The sequence below is a fragment of the Pieris napi genome, chromosome 23 (genome assembly GCF_905475465.1).
Source record: "Pieris napi chromosome 23, ilPieNapi1.2, whole genome shotgun sequence".
Lineage (NCBI taxonomy): Eukaryota > Metazoa > Arthropoda > Insecta > Lepidoptera > Pieridae > Pieris > Pieris napi.
In genome coordinates, this window is record NC_062256.1 from 9316586 (window position 1) to 9335528 (window position 18943).

The window sequence follows — 18943 nt, forward strand, 5'->3', positions numbered from 1 at the left end:
ATTTACAATTCTGTATGTGCACCGGACAAATGCTAAAACTCTTTCCCAAACTTGCTGTACTGAATTTAAATGTCGTAAACAAACAGGACATACATGTATAAAGGGTTTGTTTATCTGCTGCTGTTTGTTTATCAGTTTTTATTTGCACTCGACAACAAACCTCACTCGTTATTTATTACAATGTATGAGGACAAATTAATATAATAAAACATGAAATAAAAATAGCCTTTATTGGAGTACTACATTAGATAATATAAAGTCATTAGTACTAGTACACGACCTCCGACGCAGTGATGGCCTCCTCCAGATTCTTGCACTTGTCTCTCTTCCTCGCTATAATTTTCCAATCCTCCCCCGCCTTTTTATTCCATCTTCCCAGGTTTCTGGTGGCCGTCCTCTCTTGAAGTTGTACTTCTTTAGGCGCGTTATGAAAAATTGATGAGAGTGAAATTTTACGATGCGCGCGCACCGTGACACAAAATTAACAAAATGAAATTGCCCACGGAAGATGCTACGGCATTGGACATAATTTAAAAACAACATTCGATTAATAATAGAATTTATGGTACACTTAATGTAAGAGAATAATAAAAAATATTTATTTATTTAATTTTTCTATATACGTTTTTTACGTAAAAAATATGATCAAAAAAACGTATGCAATATGTGGCCAAGAACTTTTGAGGGTTATAGCGCCAATGAATTAATATTATAACTTATAATATTAATAATAAAATAATATACATTGAAATAAAAAACTAAACTTAACAAACTAAAATATATCATTAAAAGGAGTCCCTTTAGGCAAGGTTCCGAAGATACTGGCAGCGTTCCCCCTTTGAATTGCTAGACTAATTCTTTGTCCGAGGTAGCTGCCAGATCTTCGGTCTCCTGTGATGAAATTAATAATTTATTCATTCATTCAAGCTTATAATTTATAAGCTTTATAAAATTCGCATGTTCAATACATTATAGTCTAGTCGACAAGTTGAAAATGGAACAAAATAGAGATACTGCTCTTAAAATTATGTGCGATAGCTCATTGGATCCGGAATGACGTCTAGAAAAATGTGCTAAAAGCGTGTATTAGCACATAAAAAATTGCAAAAGTTATAGACAATTAAAGATGAAATAAAATGGCATTTAGTTTTTTGCCAATATTTAATAAACTATTAATATTTAAGAAATTTTAAAAAAAGATTCTGAAAGAGGAGAAAATTAATCTCCAACAAAAACAACCATATATAACAAAGTATAGAAAAAATTTTTTTGAAAATTTTTAGATTATCATGAATATTACTTTTATTTAAAATTTAAAAAAAAAATCTATACTTTGTTATATATATGGTTGCTTTTGTAAATTTTAGAAGTTTTAGAAAAAAAATAAAAAAAAGCTGAATATTTGTTTATAACAACTTGGTAAGTTAATAAACAATAGAATTGTTGATTAAAAAAAATTTTTTTTCTGTTACTTTATAGAGGACTGTCAATTATGATTTTTAGAAAAAAAAATTTCTTAACTAATTATTTAAACAATAGAAAATTAAAAAAAACGAATATAAACAATTAAAAGGAAAAAACTTTTTTTAAAAATCATAAAATTTTTAATGTAATAAAGTTGTGTTAATTTTTTTTTTAAATATTGATTTAATGAATTTGTTTAAAAATAATTTATCAACAAGTGGCGGGAATTTTTTTTTTGCAAATCAATAAATATCTTGTATTAATAAAAAAACGATTATATGATGATTTTTTTTTTTTTTTTAACAACATTACATGGATTTCTAAGTTTTTCTTTAAGTAAAAAAATTGTTATAAACAAAGTATAAATATTTTTTTAACTTTTATGGCACGATCTTGTTAAGTATGTATGTAAGAAAGGCTCTACGAAGCGAAATATTTTTACGACCATTATTTAAACATTTTTTTTCACTTACAATTAAGACGATCGTTCGAGAAAATTTCGTTAGTTAACAATTATTTAACTTGTTGAAAAATTAACTTTAAGTAAAATTTTCAACGGGAATAAATTAATTATAGTGTTCAGAACACACCATAATTTTTTCAAATTTAAAAAAAAATATTCAATACCTTAAATAAATTAATTAATGTGCCGTAGTCGCTTTTGACGCCACGCGCGAATCCTAAAAATGTCACCCGCAGACCTATTTTCAGCGTTAAATTAAAATTATAAATAATGGAGATAGAGTTCCGGGAGTTTGGAGTTTTTTATTGGAAATTTTCTCCTCTTTCAGAATCTTTATTTGAAATTTCTTAAATATTAATAGTTTATTAAATATTGGCAAAAAACTAAATGCCATTTTTTGAAGTGAAAACTTCTTTAGCGGCGCTGAGCACTTTTTTGTATGGGTAAAAACTTTCAAACTAGCGTCAGGGTCACGTGATGCTGATCGAAAAAGCGTAAGATCGAGGGGAAGGGAGAGGAACTAGTATCTCCCACTCTTTCTATCGTGCCTTGCGGCACAGGGCGCTTGCGCGAATGACCGTGTGTGTTTATGTACAGCGTCCCACGCGTATCCAAGGATGGTGACAGCTGATTGCTTGACTGTTGTGTAGTAAATACACTGTTGTGTATTCGTAAATGTGAATTGTTTAAATTATGGAAATCGAACAAAGTGAATCTATTAATGAAAAAAGTGATGATGAATTACTGAAAGAAAATGAGTAAGTACTTTATAAATTACTAGATGAAAAACTCTTACTTGGCTTTAATAAACAAAAATAACTAATAATAATAATAATAATTTATATAATTTTTTGTTTTTAAATAACGATATAATATTATAAATAACAACATATAAATTGTCATATTTGTGTACGATAGCGCAATAAATAAACATTGTATTCTACCTTATAAATGATAGTACTTTTATACTTATAATTAAACACAACGTTAATATTGAAGTTTTCACTTCTGCCGGCACTCCCGGAGTGCTATTTTTTTTCATCTTTAATTGTTTATAACTTTTGCAATTTTTTATGTGCTAATACACGCTTTTAGCACATTTTTCTAGACGTCATTCCGGATCCAATGAGCTATCGCACATAATTTTAAGAGCAGTATCTCTATTTTGTTCCATTTTCAACTTGTCGACTAGACTATTAGGGCAACATGGCAATGTTATTATCATATACGTAGCAACATATATGCACAAAAGTATTATGCATATACAGGATTTGATAAACTTAAAAAAAAATTTCTAATGACGAGTGATATATCAAACAACTTGATCAACAAAAATAGGAAAATAGGGATGTAGTGAAGTGTGATAGACGTCATCAAACGAAGTGTGGGTGAGATTGACGCGGCACAAATCAATTCCGGTGCACAGTGGGGACGACACGATTCAGGTACGTCGTCGGAAAATTGTTATTTGTATAAGCTGTTTTAGGTTACAACATGGGTTATAGTTTTTTTTTTTTTTTTTAATATTATGGCAACAGCTTCAACTTTATGCCAGGGTTATAGTTTATAGAATCTTTATTTCAATTTCACACATATATGTTACTGATTTGCACAGACTACTTGTATATACAACACAAAAGCGGACACAGAAGTCAGGGAACAACATTGAATGACATCTTTATATTTATAAATCTTATGCGCTTGTGTTTGTAATTAAATTCCTTAAATAATAGACCGAAATTGTTTGTCTGTTCCAGAATGATTTAGATTTACAAATACAGGGTGGTCAAACGCAAATAGATGAGGTCATCAGCTGCAAAAAATTGTTCTACGGGAGGTCTCTAAGCTCAACCCCTGCAGAGTTATAATTTATTTTGAGTTTTTATAAAATTGACTTTTTTTACTAATTCTTATTGAAATTCGAAAAAATGTACATCCTGTATCTTTATCATAATATCCACTAGATCGGTACTGATGAATTCTTGCGTTAGTTTTTGCTATTTATAGTTGTTTATTGAGTGTATTGAAGATAATATTAAGTTATACGATATAATTTTTTTTCAAATCATAACTTTTTGTTTGCTTCGGACCCCACTGTGAAAAAAAATTACTCTACCGAAATGTGACCCTGTATTACAAGTTTTGGCGCATTTAATTGGGATTCTGAAAAGGTATTACACATGGCTATGAGTACTACCATTGTTTATACTTACACTGTAAACTATTTTATATACAGTTGTTTTATTTGTGGAGGCACGCAAAAAAAATAAAACAAAATTTGGAAAATATTTAATTCGGTTTGGTTTTTTTATATTTAAAATTGATAATAAAAATCCAGTGGCGCGATCATTTTTATTTCATTGACAAGTAGGTGATCAACTGTCTGACATATTATTATGTCGATTTTGTATTTGACACAAGCCGAGTTCCTCACGATGTTTTCACCGTAGAAGCGAATTTTAAACGCGCACAGGAATGAGAGTCGCACGCTGAAGCCACCAAAATTTATCATACAAAACCAAAATAATTGGACTTACTTTTGAGAATTAGCGTGCCCCCAAAAAAGAACTGAAAATTATACTTATTGGTAAACATTATATAAAAATCGACCTCCAACTATTCAAAGTTAGAGTGTACTCCTCCCTCAAAGGCCGGCAACGCATCCACTAAAAATGACTGCCCTTTTTGCCCGCCTAATCTTTATATATATAATTCTTCTGTGAGTGTGTATGTCACTGAACTTCTCTCAAACGACTGGACCGATTTTGATGAAATTTTTTGTGTGTGTTCAAGGGGATCTGGGAATCGTTTAGATTCACAAATCAGCCCGCCAGATGGCGCTGCAGTCGGTACTTTCATACTTTGCTTTACTAATCGCTTGAAATATCATGCAGGACAACGTCTGTCGGGTCCACTAGTCTATATATATAAAAATGAAACCCATTTTCCGTTGTCACGACATAACATGAAAACGGCTTGACCGATTTGTCTGATTTTTTTTGTTGTGTTTGTAATTGTCAGGAGAAGGTTCTTATAAAAGAAAAAAAAATTGCGCGGAAAATTAGAAAATTTAAGAATACTTAACCAATAACCACCATACAATTCGAACTTTTTGGTGTAACCTTATGGCGTTTGACATAACATTGACAGAATGCGTGCTGCAAATATCGTCAAAGAAGATGTAAGAAAAATGAATATCGTTTAAAATAAATGCTTCGATCGGAGTTATTATATTGATAATATAATAATATGCAAGCCAGAAAAACAAACAAAGAATGTTGTATCACATAAAGCATTAGAATAATAAACACTTTGTTTCTGAAATATTTTTTAATTAATTATACCAATTTGAAATCAATATTCATAGTTAAGACAGGACAACGTCTGTCGGGTCCCCTAGTATATAAAAAAAAGTATGAAGGAAGTTACAGAATAAGACGCTCTTGGTATAACAGTCGTAGTTCAGTGAAAAGTCTAATTTAACAGCAACAACGATTTATAAGAGGCATAATTTTGCGGACTATTTTATCTTCACGTCCCAGCGTCGCCACCGTCTAGACTTCTTTATAATTGTTTTCTGTAAGGATTATGATACACGGGTACTTTGACTTACATTGTATATCTCTATTAAGTTTTCTCGACTCTTCGCCGGAAAGCGGACCTATTTGTGAAGCGTAAGATATTATACTATGATTTTAAAATATACTTAAAAAAGCGTGTGGCACTCGGGGACTGCCGCGGTAAAGCTATTGCACAGCATTTTTTATCAACTTATGCAATTATAATTAATTATTTACTTATTCAGACTAACACGCCTATATAGTCTGTCTCACTCTAACGCGTACAGGCTGCACCGGCCGCGCTTAGCTACATCACCGATCTCATCAGAGAGATGTGAATACGCAGTGCGTTCTATCGTTCGTTAGTATATTACGTCATCCTGTGTCAGGTTATTTTCGTTACGGAATTTCTTGATTCGTTCGCCGCGCTCAAAGTCCCAGATAATATATCTATATAGATATCTATGCAATAATTACTTTAAATACATTGAAACTTCGTTATGGTCTAAGAACGTTGAAGCATGACATCGGCCTCTGGTTTATTCGATAGTAATTATTTTGTAAGCGTCCTTGGCAAAAATATTGTTCCTGCCCATCTTCAATTCTGCCACATATATATGGGTGGTGTAAGTTTCTCCTTTCGTAGACCAAGACACATTTTGAAGAGCCAGGGGAAAGAGTGTGTCAGAGAAATATTGTTACGGTCCAACTTCTACATTTAAGTCAATGTAAAAGGGACCTTAGAACATATTGTTTTATTTATTTCATATCAAATGCTGATCTTTTCTTTGTGTTTAAGTTATTGTATATCTTATGTAGATTTGCTTTTCTTGTGCATACTTTATTTCATAGATACTCTTACTTGATTTTTTAAAATATTATTCTATGTATGATTACTTGAGTGAAACATTATCATAAATAATAATTTGATAATATATTTAATTAATGTGATGATGTAGTAATAAAATAATATAAGCATATGATGATATGATTAATATGTAACTACTACGCCAAATTCTACCTTTTAATTATGTAGAACTAATTTGCGAAATTTTGATTTTACCACCATAAAATATACCATATTCTTGCAAATAATTTTTTTTTTACAGTTTTCTTACAGTGATCGCTCGAAGCTGCTGTCATCATTTTATCATTCTAATTGAATAGAGCTTTGCGACGAATAAATAACCCTGATGATTTATCGCTTAACAACTAAGCTAATTAGAACAAAAGCATTGTTATGATCCTATCTGATACCTAATCAGCTGTTTTGCTAGTATTTTTTTGCTTAATTATAAACAAAAAAAAATATTGGTTGTTTGTAAAGTAGGTTTACGATCGAGATGTTTACGTGATAACGTCTTATTGGTGATATAAGTTTTTGGGAAGTAAGGAATTAATGAAGATAACAATTTTTTCAAATTTTAAATTACATCTATCGTTTTATTCACACTTTTGATGATAAATTTCGGGTGTAAAATGACAAGTTTACTTATTCGACTATGATATACATTTTTCTTCATACATTCACGGAATGACTGGCAGCGCTCGAGATGAGACGGGAGATCGGTCCGTCTCTCTCTCGTTATACCTGCGATCGCGCTCGTGAGGTTTTGGTGTGACACAAGTTTCTGAACATGTCACCCGACTAAAACGATTTTAAAGACGTTATCACGTCAATATTAAAATCTAAAACTGGAACTGTAATTCATTCATTAATGTATTTTTATTTTTTGTAATATAGTTGTCATATTTTAGAAAAGATATACTGTACATAGCTATGATATACTGACATATATATGATGTGGAGAACTCAAACTCTCAAATATGTCAAAATATTATCCAAAAGTCAAAGTATCCCCAATAAGTTAAGTGATACGTTGCAAAGTTAATGTACCGTAAGTTTAGTTTGACTAATCGACGTGTGTCCGAGTTTGGTAACTTTCGACGCCATGTTTTATTCATGAGAATTAAGTTTTGCCAGATAACGATATGATGTAAAAACAATTCAAGTTGTTTACGAATCGTAAGTTATGGCTGTTCTTTTTATTGTGAATATATCACAAGTTTCGACGTGTTGGAGATTGGTTGTCTGATAGCAGAATGGGGATTGTATTTTTACTTTTATTTAGGGGAAAAAATTCGTTAGATTATTTTTATGAGTATACATTTTTCAGATTACTGATGAAAACAAGAATTTTCAACTTCATTTATTTATTTCGTAATCCTACAGCTAACATACATTGTATACAACAAAAAAGATATAGCCAAATTTGGAAAACAATATATATAAAAACCTTCAAATATTTACGAAAGAAAATATTCACTTATAATACAATAAGGAAATGCCCGATAATTTTGAAGCTCGTGTGGTATTCGGGGGATTATTTTTCCGACCCAAATGTCGGCCAATAGAATTGCACCATGAGACGAAATGTACAGTTAACAAATAAGAATTTCATAATGAATAAAACAACTACTTAATACTTTTCTTGAAGCAACGACCAGAGAAAATTTTCACAAAAAATTATCAGTATAATACCATGTAGGTTGTACCACGTGACGTCGAATGGTGCAATTCTATTGGCCGATATTTGGGTCGGAAAAATAATCAATAGAAACTATTAAATACGTAATACATTATTCTACGTAAGACATTTGCACGCCATTATGCGTGGCAGAATATACGAATTTTAGATTGTACCACCATCATATTATGTTTGTACTTTATTCCTGCAAATAAATATAACGTTAATGAGTAATCACAACAATCAAATATACTGTATTAACAATTTTCTAACCTACATAGTAATAACGAAAATAATTAAAGATTTAAGTTGATAGTACCGATGACCCTTGAGCTGGCTTGCGATTCTGTAACTCACTTTTCGAACTCTCACAGCGATTTTTACAGCGGCGGTCGCGTTCAAATCAGTCGCAAAGCAGTCATTTTACGATTTGGCATTCTGATAAACAATAAACTACAAGCTCCCTCCTAATCCCTGCTTTCCTCGCTTAACGAATAAGTATCGCAATACAGCGACCAAATGCTACCAGCGTTAAAGGTTGGCCACAGGGACCAAACTTCTTAATTTTCTTTTGATTTAGTTTTGCAAATAAATTATTATTATTGCATAAATCTAAACAGCGACACCAGAAAGCAGCGTAAATCTAATATGAATCTGAAGGGTTATTTAGCACCTCCAAATAGAAAAGCGCTATTGTGACACCGTATCCTTTTATCTGAGTTACGCACGCTCTTACAGAACCGGAAATTTAACTTCGTTAAGAATGAAATATGTAGCGTCGTTATTCCACGGCTTGTTGCTCGAATACTTACATTTCCAACTCGCCTCTAGTTTTCTCATCAGAGCCAACGGAAATAATTTCAACCGAGACTGAGTTATTACAAAACTCCAATGAGAATAGATATGCACGAATTTATTATAACTGGTTTAGATAATGGATTGACTGTTTTTTCTGGCATTTGAATTTTCATAATTTGTGTTCCTTAAGAGTGCAAATCAGCGAGTGCACTGTGGGGTAGCTGTACTGCCGGGTTGCAAAGTAACTTGCTTGGTAAAATTTTTTTTATACATGTGTCTAGCAAGACATCAGGGAACATTACGATCTAGCCTAACTTAAGACTAATAAGTAATTTAAGTCTTACCTAATTTATTAAAAAGGATATTTAACATTTCCAATAACACTACTAACTGTCTCTATTAAAGGGAAGACACTCTGTTCTTGTGTTCTCTTTTTTTCTTTCACTCACTGTGTATTTAATACTGACGTGCACGAATACTAATTCACTGGTTCAAATGTTTTTTTTTCTTTTCTCTCACTAGGCCTGTGGTGTCAAAGAGTTGAATAGCCTCGACATTCACGTGATTACGCATTTAGGATGCTGTTGGGACTGCCACGAACGGCATCACCTGTAGATAGCGAGGCAGTGGGAACAGCATATTCAGTACAATAGATAGACTGTCGCAAATTGAGACGCGTACACTTGCGTAGGCTGTTTATTTATGTAATTTTTAATTTATTTTTATTTGTTGTTGATATTGGTACTAAAATTAGTCTTTAAAATGTCCTAACTAACTAAAATGGATGTTTTATCTAATAGGAATATTATTATTATATTTAACTACAACGGATGCACAGCCACCGTTGAAGAAAGTTCTACAAAAATATCACTGTTCTGTTACGTTTTTTTAATTGTAAAGTGAGTGTTTGAAAATCGAGATTTACATAAAGGAGCACTTAAATTAGAACAAAATGGGATAGGAAAAGATTAAGAAATATAACCAACTCTAAAATACATAAAAGCTATTTAAATAATAATACCTCTCGTACCATAGTATTTTCTCTATTTTTAAAATATAGATATGTAGAAACTAGAAAAACATTGCATTAAAATGGACAATTGTACTAAATAAAAAAAATATAAAATATAAAATGTGGTTCTAAGAGATTCTATTTATTTATTTGTTTACAAACATACAATACTAAGCCAATACAATATGTTGAAGAAGAAGAAAAATAGTTAAATGTTCTAAGTGTGAATGAGTGTTGAATTTTTTTTACAAGTGGTGAATATATTTTTGGAAATCGACTGATGCCGAGTTTAGTCTAGTCGAGGTATTTTTTATGAGACATCTCAGTCATCTGATTACAATAGCCTTTTTATGGACCAATTTAACCACAGATCAACCTTAAATCTGAATTAGTTGCGACCTCAACCATCCAATTGACGGAAGAGCTATTCTTAAACATTCATAAACATTTATGCGTCAAATTTTAAACCTATTTTGGGTTTCTTTGTTTCTGCTTATCGTATAGTATACATGAATTTAGTCTTATATACGTAGATGAACTTGCCCGAAGCAGTAAGAAATATTTACGGCTCCTACTGGTTTCAAGGAAAGTACGTTAGGTGAAAATAGTGGGTGGGAAGTATTTAATTAAATCAGGCGGTGGGGTACGCTTTGCATCACCTCTACTAATCACAGGTAGGCTGTCTACACGTCCATTTAAATGCCGAAAGCGTCTTGCGAATAAGAAAAATGGTTTTTATGGGGCAATAGATTTCGAGGCACAGTCACTTTGTTATAATTATGAAAAGGAATTATTATGATAAAGAACAGCGTGTTTTAAAATTATATTGTAAAACTAGGAATCTAATTACTGAAGATACAAAAAGAAAATATTTAATAAAGATATATTTTTGCATTTGATTTATTGTGACTTATTTTTATTAAAAGTTGGTTGTCATAACTTATGTTACTTGTGTGTGTGTATGCCATCTAGCATCCAAGATCTCAGTCTAATTGACCAAAGTACTTTGATCTCTTTCTGCCAAATTGTCTTTCCGCTGGGTTGAAAAGAGACAGATGAGTGCTTTAGTTATACTTGACGGTTTTATAGGCACGCAAAGTTTACATACAAAATTGGTATATTGGTATTAATAAAAAAGAAAATTGACATTAAGATTGACATAATATTTCAGTTCACAAAAATTGTATTTTAGAAAATTTTACCTCTACAAAGCCTTCGTATTTGAATAATACCAAAATATGGAACATAATATAATAAATACTAGGCTACACGAAAATAGAGTAAGTAGCACGTATGCTGAAATCTATTTTGACGATGAATATTGTGAAAATAAGTTTATTGACATCAAAAAAGAGGATAAAGCAAATCTAAAAAGAAGAAAATCCATTAAGCAAGATGATATCAGTGATTGGATTTCACCAAGTGATTTACTTATCGGAATAATAGAGTTGAAGCCTCCTTTTACATCAAAAATCAATCGTGGTAAAACTCACGAGGGAATATTGCAAATAGCTAACTCAGTGCTAGAACGTGAGCGTGCAAGATTCCTGAAATCTCTCTCTAAGTTGGTACAAGAAAATGATTCATCATGGCAACATATACTTAAACATGAAAAAGAAACGGTGGTCAAAAGGGTTAGGCTCATTTATGACAATATTTACAAACAAAAGAGTAAGGTAATGGCAGAGGAAATCTCCAATTTCTATGAAGGTACTTTACAAGATTTAGAAGCTCATTTGCGGACTGAGATACAAACTGTTTTAACCAGTACTCACGCTAATATTATATCAAGATTAAATAATGACATTAAACAAAAATTAAAAATTGAGAAGAAAAAACTTGAAGATGTCTTAAGAAGAAGGCTTTTATCGGAAGTTAAGAAAATAAATACATATTATAAATATCTATTTCGCAATGAAGTCTTTCGAAATGAAACTATTATTTGTCAAGCTCTTCATCAAAGAAACAATGCAATACAAGCCTTCTTGAGGCAGGCGGAGGCTGAAAAATTTACAAGTTCTATGTACGTAATGAGTTTAGAACGTAAAAAGTGTATAATAAAAAATTTACTTTTAAAAAATCACCATGAAGCCGAGATTATGGAAAAAATTTCGAAACTTAAGGAGAATCAGGAAATAATTGATTCTTATAAGGAAAAAGAAATTCCATTTTTCAATATCAACCAAGAGTGGGAAGAAAAGATAACAAAAGTACTACAACTTTTCCTCAAATTCGTCGGTTTTTCACTAAAACTATTACCTGAACAATCTACTTTTCTGCTTGATTTAGAGAAAATGGTGGTTTTACAATTGAATGAAATACAGAAATCTCCTGAATATGCACCTTCTCTACTTGTAGATGAAAAAGAATTAATAAATTTATTTAAATTTCAAGAATGTGACAAAGAACCAACAGTCTGCGATAAGGAGCCATTTATATTAATAGGTGATTTATCAGATCCCGTTCCACCACGTTATGGAAGTAGAGAAACTTTAACATCTGATGTAGAATTACCATTTATTAGACTACAGAGGCAGTATATGTACGCCAGATGTCACGGGTATGAGGACATAAAGCAGTTTCTAAAGTCCCAAGTATGCAGATGTGATAAGTATCCAACTCCATCGCCTTCACTTGCCGAAGCCATGAGCACAGATGCTGTTCCTGTAGAAGTTAATATTCCAACGAAAACTGAATCTTCGGATGAACTTTTACTTTGTGAACATTATAGACGGCTTCCAGATTGCCCAGCTCGAAAATGTAATGAATTGGTTAGACAGGACTCCTTTCCCTTTTTGCCTTTGTATTTAGATTTTACAGAGGAGAATTATAATAGAGTAGTGGCTATATTGGGGAAAAGCCCTGAGAGGGTTGCATCGCCCGATATGATTCAACCAAAAGAAGTGGTTTACAGAGAATTACCGTTTTCTGTAACCAAAGAACCGTATCATACTGTTGAAACACAATACTCTAGTCAAGAAACCATAAGCGATAAAGTTATATACCCATGCACGTGTGCAGTAAGTGGTAAAGCAAGCACTTACGAATTACATTCGACAGTCAAAGAGTCTTCCAGTGATATAAATATGGCGTTGAACAAAAGAAAAATATCTTTACAACGATTAATGAGGGAACGACCTAATTTGTTGCAATTATTTACGGATGAATCTTATGACATCCAAGTATAATTTCATGGATATATTGAAGATCTTGTGAATGAGCTCAAATTTATTTTAATTAATTTATGATTCGTCTTGAACATTACAATAAAAAGTGGTTTGTAAAACTTTTTTTCGTTTTTTTTAAATAAAATGATTGAATACTGTCACATCACAATTAATTTTAACCATGTATTTAAGACGTCTGGATTTTATTAGCGTAGCGTCATATTATCTATCCAATAAAAAAATATTATTATATTCGAAGTAGTTTCTTATATATAGATAGAAGATAGTGCGTACAAACAGTAAATATAATTGAAAACTCTTCTGTTTTATTATACGATTATTAAAAGCTGATTGCTGTTTCTAAAATGATCACTTGAATGTCGAGACTTTTCTTCTTTGTACACCACGCTTTGTAGAAGAATTAAAACGACAAATCTTTTTAACAAAAATAATACCGGAACTGAGTATAGTGTTATTGTTATAGATCTGAGCTCTGCACTAGTTATTTTCGTTCAGTTCATTAAGTACACAACGTATATGTATTAAGACTCAAGTATTTAAATTAAACAGGTGTGAAACGAGAATGTGCTTGAATTGAGATCACAAATTGCTTGCAATACCTCGGCGGTCCCCATTACATTTGTTCTCGTTTGCTGTGTGTTTAAACGTTGTTACATAATAATATTTTTAATTATGATAATAACCGACGTGGTATTAAATATTTTAGCTGTAAATGAAGTGAATACGGTCCTTTGTTTATGCGAGGTCTAGATATTAAAAAACTTTTAGATTACGATTTATGGTCAGTTACAACACTAGAAACGCTGATTTATATATATCTCTATCATATGTCTATATTAGTAAGTTAGTGGTAAGTATTATTTTACTAATATAGTATTATATTCGTAGTAAGTGAGTGTGTTTATATTTTTGCATATCTGTAACCGAGAAACTGAAAAACTGCAGGATATTCCCTTATAATCGTAAATAGTAAATATTTTTATTTAAGTTGATATAAAGCCATAAAAAAGTACAATATATGTCATATTGTATTTTTTATGGATTTAGTTAAGATTTTTTGCAACAATAATCTTTTATATCATCCAATTTACATACATACATAAGTTTAAGGAATTAAATATTATTACACTATCTGGTCAATATATTCTTTAAGCCTTGTCGTATGTACAAAAATATAAACGACCTTAAAACAAATGGTGACTATCACTTTCACTCAAAACAGAACTAATTTAAGCGTACGACCAACCAGGCTCCAGAAGATAAACCACTCCTTATAAAGAAATTGTATCCGTTTTTACAATAAACTCCCAAGCGAAATTAGCCAATTGTCACTGAATACATTCAAAACTCTCGTTAAACGAAAATTAATCAATAAAACTTTTTATAAATTTGATGATTATTTAAATGATCCTAATTCTTGGGATTGATTTGCTCCAATTCAAACAATTTGTATGACTCAAAACTTGGTGATTAAAAAGAGTGGCGGAGAGTTTCTTGCCAGTTCTCCTTGCCCGTTCTACGCCCTTGACTTGCGAACTGGTAAATGTAAATTTAGAATCAATTTCACATCTTTTCTGTTAAAGTTCATAAGTGTACGTTGTTTCCCTATATGAATAACGTTATTTTGAGTTTTAGTTTGAGTTGAAGAGGTCGCAAAAATTCTTTTCATAATACACGAAAAATTAATATAAACATTATTTTCCTTAATAATGTACGGAAAACAGTGGCCGTGATAAGTGGATTTAATTAATCTAAACAATTAACAATTGCAGGAATTTGGGAGGTACATTAAACTGAGTTAAGATTAATGTGGGGAGCGTGTTAACCTTTACACAAATTATTAAGTCATCATTCGTCTTTAGGCGGGTCTTAATGGAGACGGTTTATTACTAAATAAGCAAACACAGACAAAGCTTATGTGACTGGCTAAAAATGTCTAATTGTTAAGTGATTCTTGTGGTTACTTGATATGTATTTAAGGCTGTGTTTTTGGAGTTTACTCCTTAAGAAACGATTTGAGTTATAAGGCCCGGTACGGAAATTTTATGAGGAGTAAAATCAAGTGTAACACGAAAAGTTGAGGCGTTATGTAGAAAGAGACAAATATATATATCTGTAGGATTGAACGTGTAAAAGAATGAGATGGAATACATTACACAGACTTTTCTATTTTGAATTCACGTTTTGACAGCCACGTTACAACATTGACAGTGTTGACAGGTGTAAAAAAGAAAGGGTGCGTGTACTTATGTACGCGCGTAAGAAGTTATACTTCTTTGGCTTTCTTTATTTTTTTTAAATATTAAATAAATATTAACGTTAATAAATTAATAATATTTAATTATTAGTATATTATTCAACAATCAATTAATATTAATAATTATTATTAATATTAATAATATAATTATTTTATTATATTATTCATTCAAATTAATAACTAGGTATGGTTCATAACCTTTTAACTAAGTAACAATTATAGGTCTTTGTGAAAAAGCATTGCTCAATTTCTTTGACAAAATAATTAAAACTCCTTTATTTGTTTGAAAAGTAAATGACAAATGTCATTATGCGATGACTGAAATCATTCAAAATTTGCGGTCTTCGAACTTCACGCATATTCTTTTTCTTTTTACTTGTAGATTGTCTTATTCCTATCTCGCTCGCGCACGCTATAATCACACTCCCAATTTTGTGTCACAGGTGCGCGCGCATCGTAAAATTTCACTCTCATAAATTTTTCATAACGCGCCTAAAGAAGTATAACTTCAAAAATAAAAGAAGATTGTCTAGCGTGCCATAAAGTTTTGTCAATAGTCATGGTCAGTGAAATTAAAACTAAAAGGATTGTTCATTCTTATTCTTCTCTTACTATAAAGGTAACTTTGGTCACAGAAAGAAAATCCTATTTGGGCATAGATGATGTAGGTACGTTTTATTACTACTACAAACATTTTTATTATAAAAACATATATTCTTACCACCTTGAGTATGAAAATATGGTCGACAGCCACAGAACATTATCGCCATCTTTGTTTTCTATTCGATATATATCATAATTATCGTTCGTAAGGAGTAAACACCAATCGTGCGTCGTAGCTGACACACACTTTTTTTATTTTAAAGAACAGGGGCAGACTAGCAGCAGGCTCACCTGAAGTTAAGTGACACTCTCAATGCCAGAGATGCCGGCCTTTTAGGATTTGGTACGCTCTATCTTGAACTCGATAAGTTCGGAAATACTTCAGTGGGCCGTTATACCTAGACGACTCGGCAAAAGGTCTCCATGGCTGCTGATAATGTCCACAGTCATTTAAAACACAGTTTTATTGTAAATCCGACATTGAAATATATTTGTAATAATCATACAAAATGTTTAAAATTCCATTGTCTTAAGTTCAATAAGGGTTTTAATTAAATAGCCATCAAATCGTGAAGTGTAATTCAGTGAATTCCGAACAATATCAGAAGACAGGAAAACTCAGCCACGCATTCATTTGTTGACAGATAACATTGATATTTATCTTTGTTTATGGTTAAATTAATATCAATTATCAGTAGCACCAAAATCATTCTCATTTTTTTTTAATAGAACAGGTGGCAGACTGACAGCAGGCTCACCTGAAGTTAAGACAAATCTTTGTTTTAAATTTATTTTATTATTATTTATTACTTAAGACTTCATGTGGAACATGGTATAATGGTTGCAGCTCCTTACAAACGTTGTGTAAAACAAAAAACTTGGCGATTAAAAAGAGTGGCCGAGAGTTTATTGCCAGTTCTTCTCTTCCGTTCTACGCCCTTGATTTAAGAACTGGCAGTAAATGTTAAATTAAAAGCATTTAATTTTTTTTTTTTTTTTTGACGTTCATAAGTGTTAATACCTAACCTATATGAAAAAATGATTTTTGACTTTTTGACTTTTGATACCGCCGCCCATGCACACTCTCATAGCCAGAGAGCTCGCGAGTGCGTTGCCGGCATTTTACGAATTGGTACGCTCTTTTCTTTAAGGACCCCATGTCGAATTGGTTCGGAAATACTTCAGTGGGCAGCTGGTTCCACATAGCAGTGGTGCGCGACAGAAACTGCCTTAAAAACGCTCAGCGGTGGACATAGAGGTGACACGGATGGAATTTAATATTCTGCCTATCATCGGCATGATGATATTCATCTTCAGGTTAATCCGAACAACTCCCCAGAACACTCTCCATGGTAACTGCGGTAGAAGAGTGACACCACATCTCTACGCAGTGCAAATCTAGCCTCTCGGAAAGGGATTGATCTTCGACGATTCGTTGTATTTAAACTAGCGTATTAAAGCAAGCAAGTTAGGTTAAGTTTTATTAGAACCAAAGTTAATCGCTATACTTTGAGAAGTTTTAACAAAAAGTCTATAACTTTGCTTTTTGTTTATACCACATTTGACCGCATCTTCAACACATTGACATTTAAAAATAACAAGTGAATATAGCGAGGTGGAATGTTATGCTAAGTTGACGCTTTCAGTTCCATAATATTGTGTTAAGCCTCTGATATCTGACACGAGTGCAGTCTGAATAAACTTACGAATGTTACTCTTGGCTTAGTGTCGCGTATATTGAAGCTATACCATTTAACAATAATAACCCAGGGAGGATCCACCGATTCAAAGTAGAATTTAACATAATATAATAAATCATACATCTTTAAACTTTAAACTTCTACTTGAAATTAATTTCTTTCACACACCCTTACACACATTCACACACCCACAATCACTTGCTTAAGTTTTCATATATATTTAAACTTGAAATAAAACAATTAATAAGGTACGTTTTAAGTAAATCGTGTGTTGTGGTTGTAAGTGACCCTGGCTCAGCATTATGCTGAGGAGCAGACTGTTCCTCAGCGCTGATCATTCTGCCAGAGACATTCTGCTACGCCTCAGTCGCAAAAAAAGAAAAATACTTAGTAGAAAAAATAATAAAGGTAACAATTAGCAGTGTAAGTAAAGAAGTCTTGTGTAAAAATATATGATAAATAAAAAAAAATTAAATTAAAATTAAATATTGTAAAGAAATAGAAAAATCAATATTTTTGGGCGTATTAAATTTCGTGGGATTTTTAGTAATTTTCCTATTTATTTATACTTACCTTAATCAAAAAGGTAAACATAAAAAAGCATCGCTAACAAGCGACTTCTTCCAGGCAACCGTAAAGTGGAACAATGAAAAAGAAACACCTACATAGGGTAGAGTACAAGTAATGCAAAAATTATTAACAAAAAAAACTCAAAATAACACGTTACTATAACTAAAATAAAATAAAGTAAAATCTAAAGATAAATAACAATAATAATAAATAAAAATATGTAGAAACAAAAATTTTAAATACAATCAAAAGGTTAACAGAGTCACAATAATTAATACATATAAGCAGAGCTAATTACGAGGCAGAAAGAAAATGATTAAAAAGAATTTTGTTGAGTAATTTGATGTTTTTTTATAACTGCGACGAAATTTTGATTTTAGTTGAAGAGTTACATTTTTGAACTAATATATATAACACTATTAATACTGTTTGTTTAATTAAAATACATTAAATGTGTTTAAAGATAATCAATTAGCTTAATTAATAAGCATACCGGATTAAAATCTAATATATAAAATTCTCGTGTTGTGGTGTTTGTGGTTAAACTCCTCCGAAACGGCTCCACCGATTCTCATGAAATTTTGTGTACATATTGGGTATGTCTGAGAATCGGACAACATCTATTTTTCATCCCTCTAAATATTTTTTTCTGTTTTTATTTTTTTATGATACATAACACTATTAATTAGAAAACTAACGTCCATATTACAAAATAAGTTTTAATTAAATTATCAAATAACCATTGAAGGCATCATGATAACAGCCGCATATTGATCAAACTATAAACATAGTTACATTGT

General features: G+C 31.5%; 1 protein-coding gene across 1 annotated transcript; it reads left to right on the forward strand.

Annotated features, from left to right (window-relative positions):
* Positions 1-10995: 10995 nt before the first annotated feature.
* Positions 10996-13074, forward strand: LOC125061139. The gene has a single exon (XM_047666362.1). It carries the CDS (start codon positions 11064-11066, stop codon positions 13011-13013), a length of 1950 nt encoding a protein of 649 aa, XP_047522318.1. The 5' UTR covers positions 10996-11063; the 3' UTR covers positions 13014-13074.
* The last annotated feature ends 5869 nt before the right edge of the window (positions 13075-18943 follow it).

Coding starts and splice junctions, on each gene's coding strand:
- LOC125061139 (XM_047666362.1), top strand. CDS start 11,064: ATGGAACATAATATAATAAATACTAGGCTACACGAAAATAGAGTAAGT.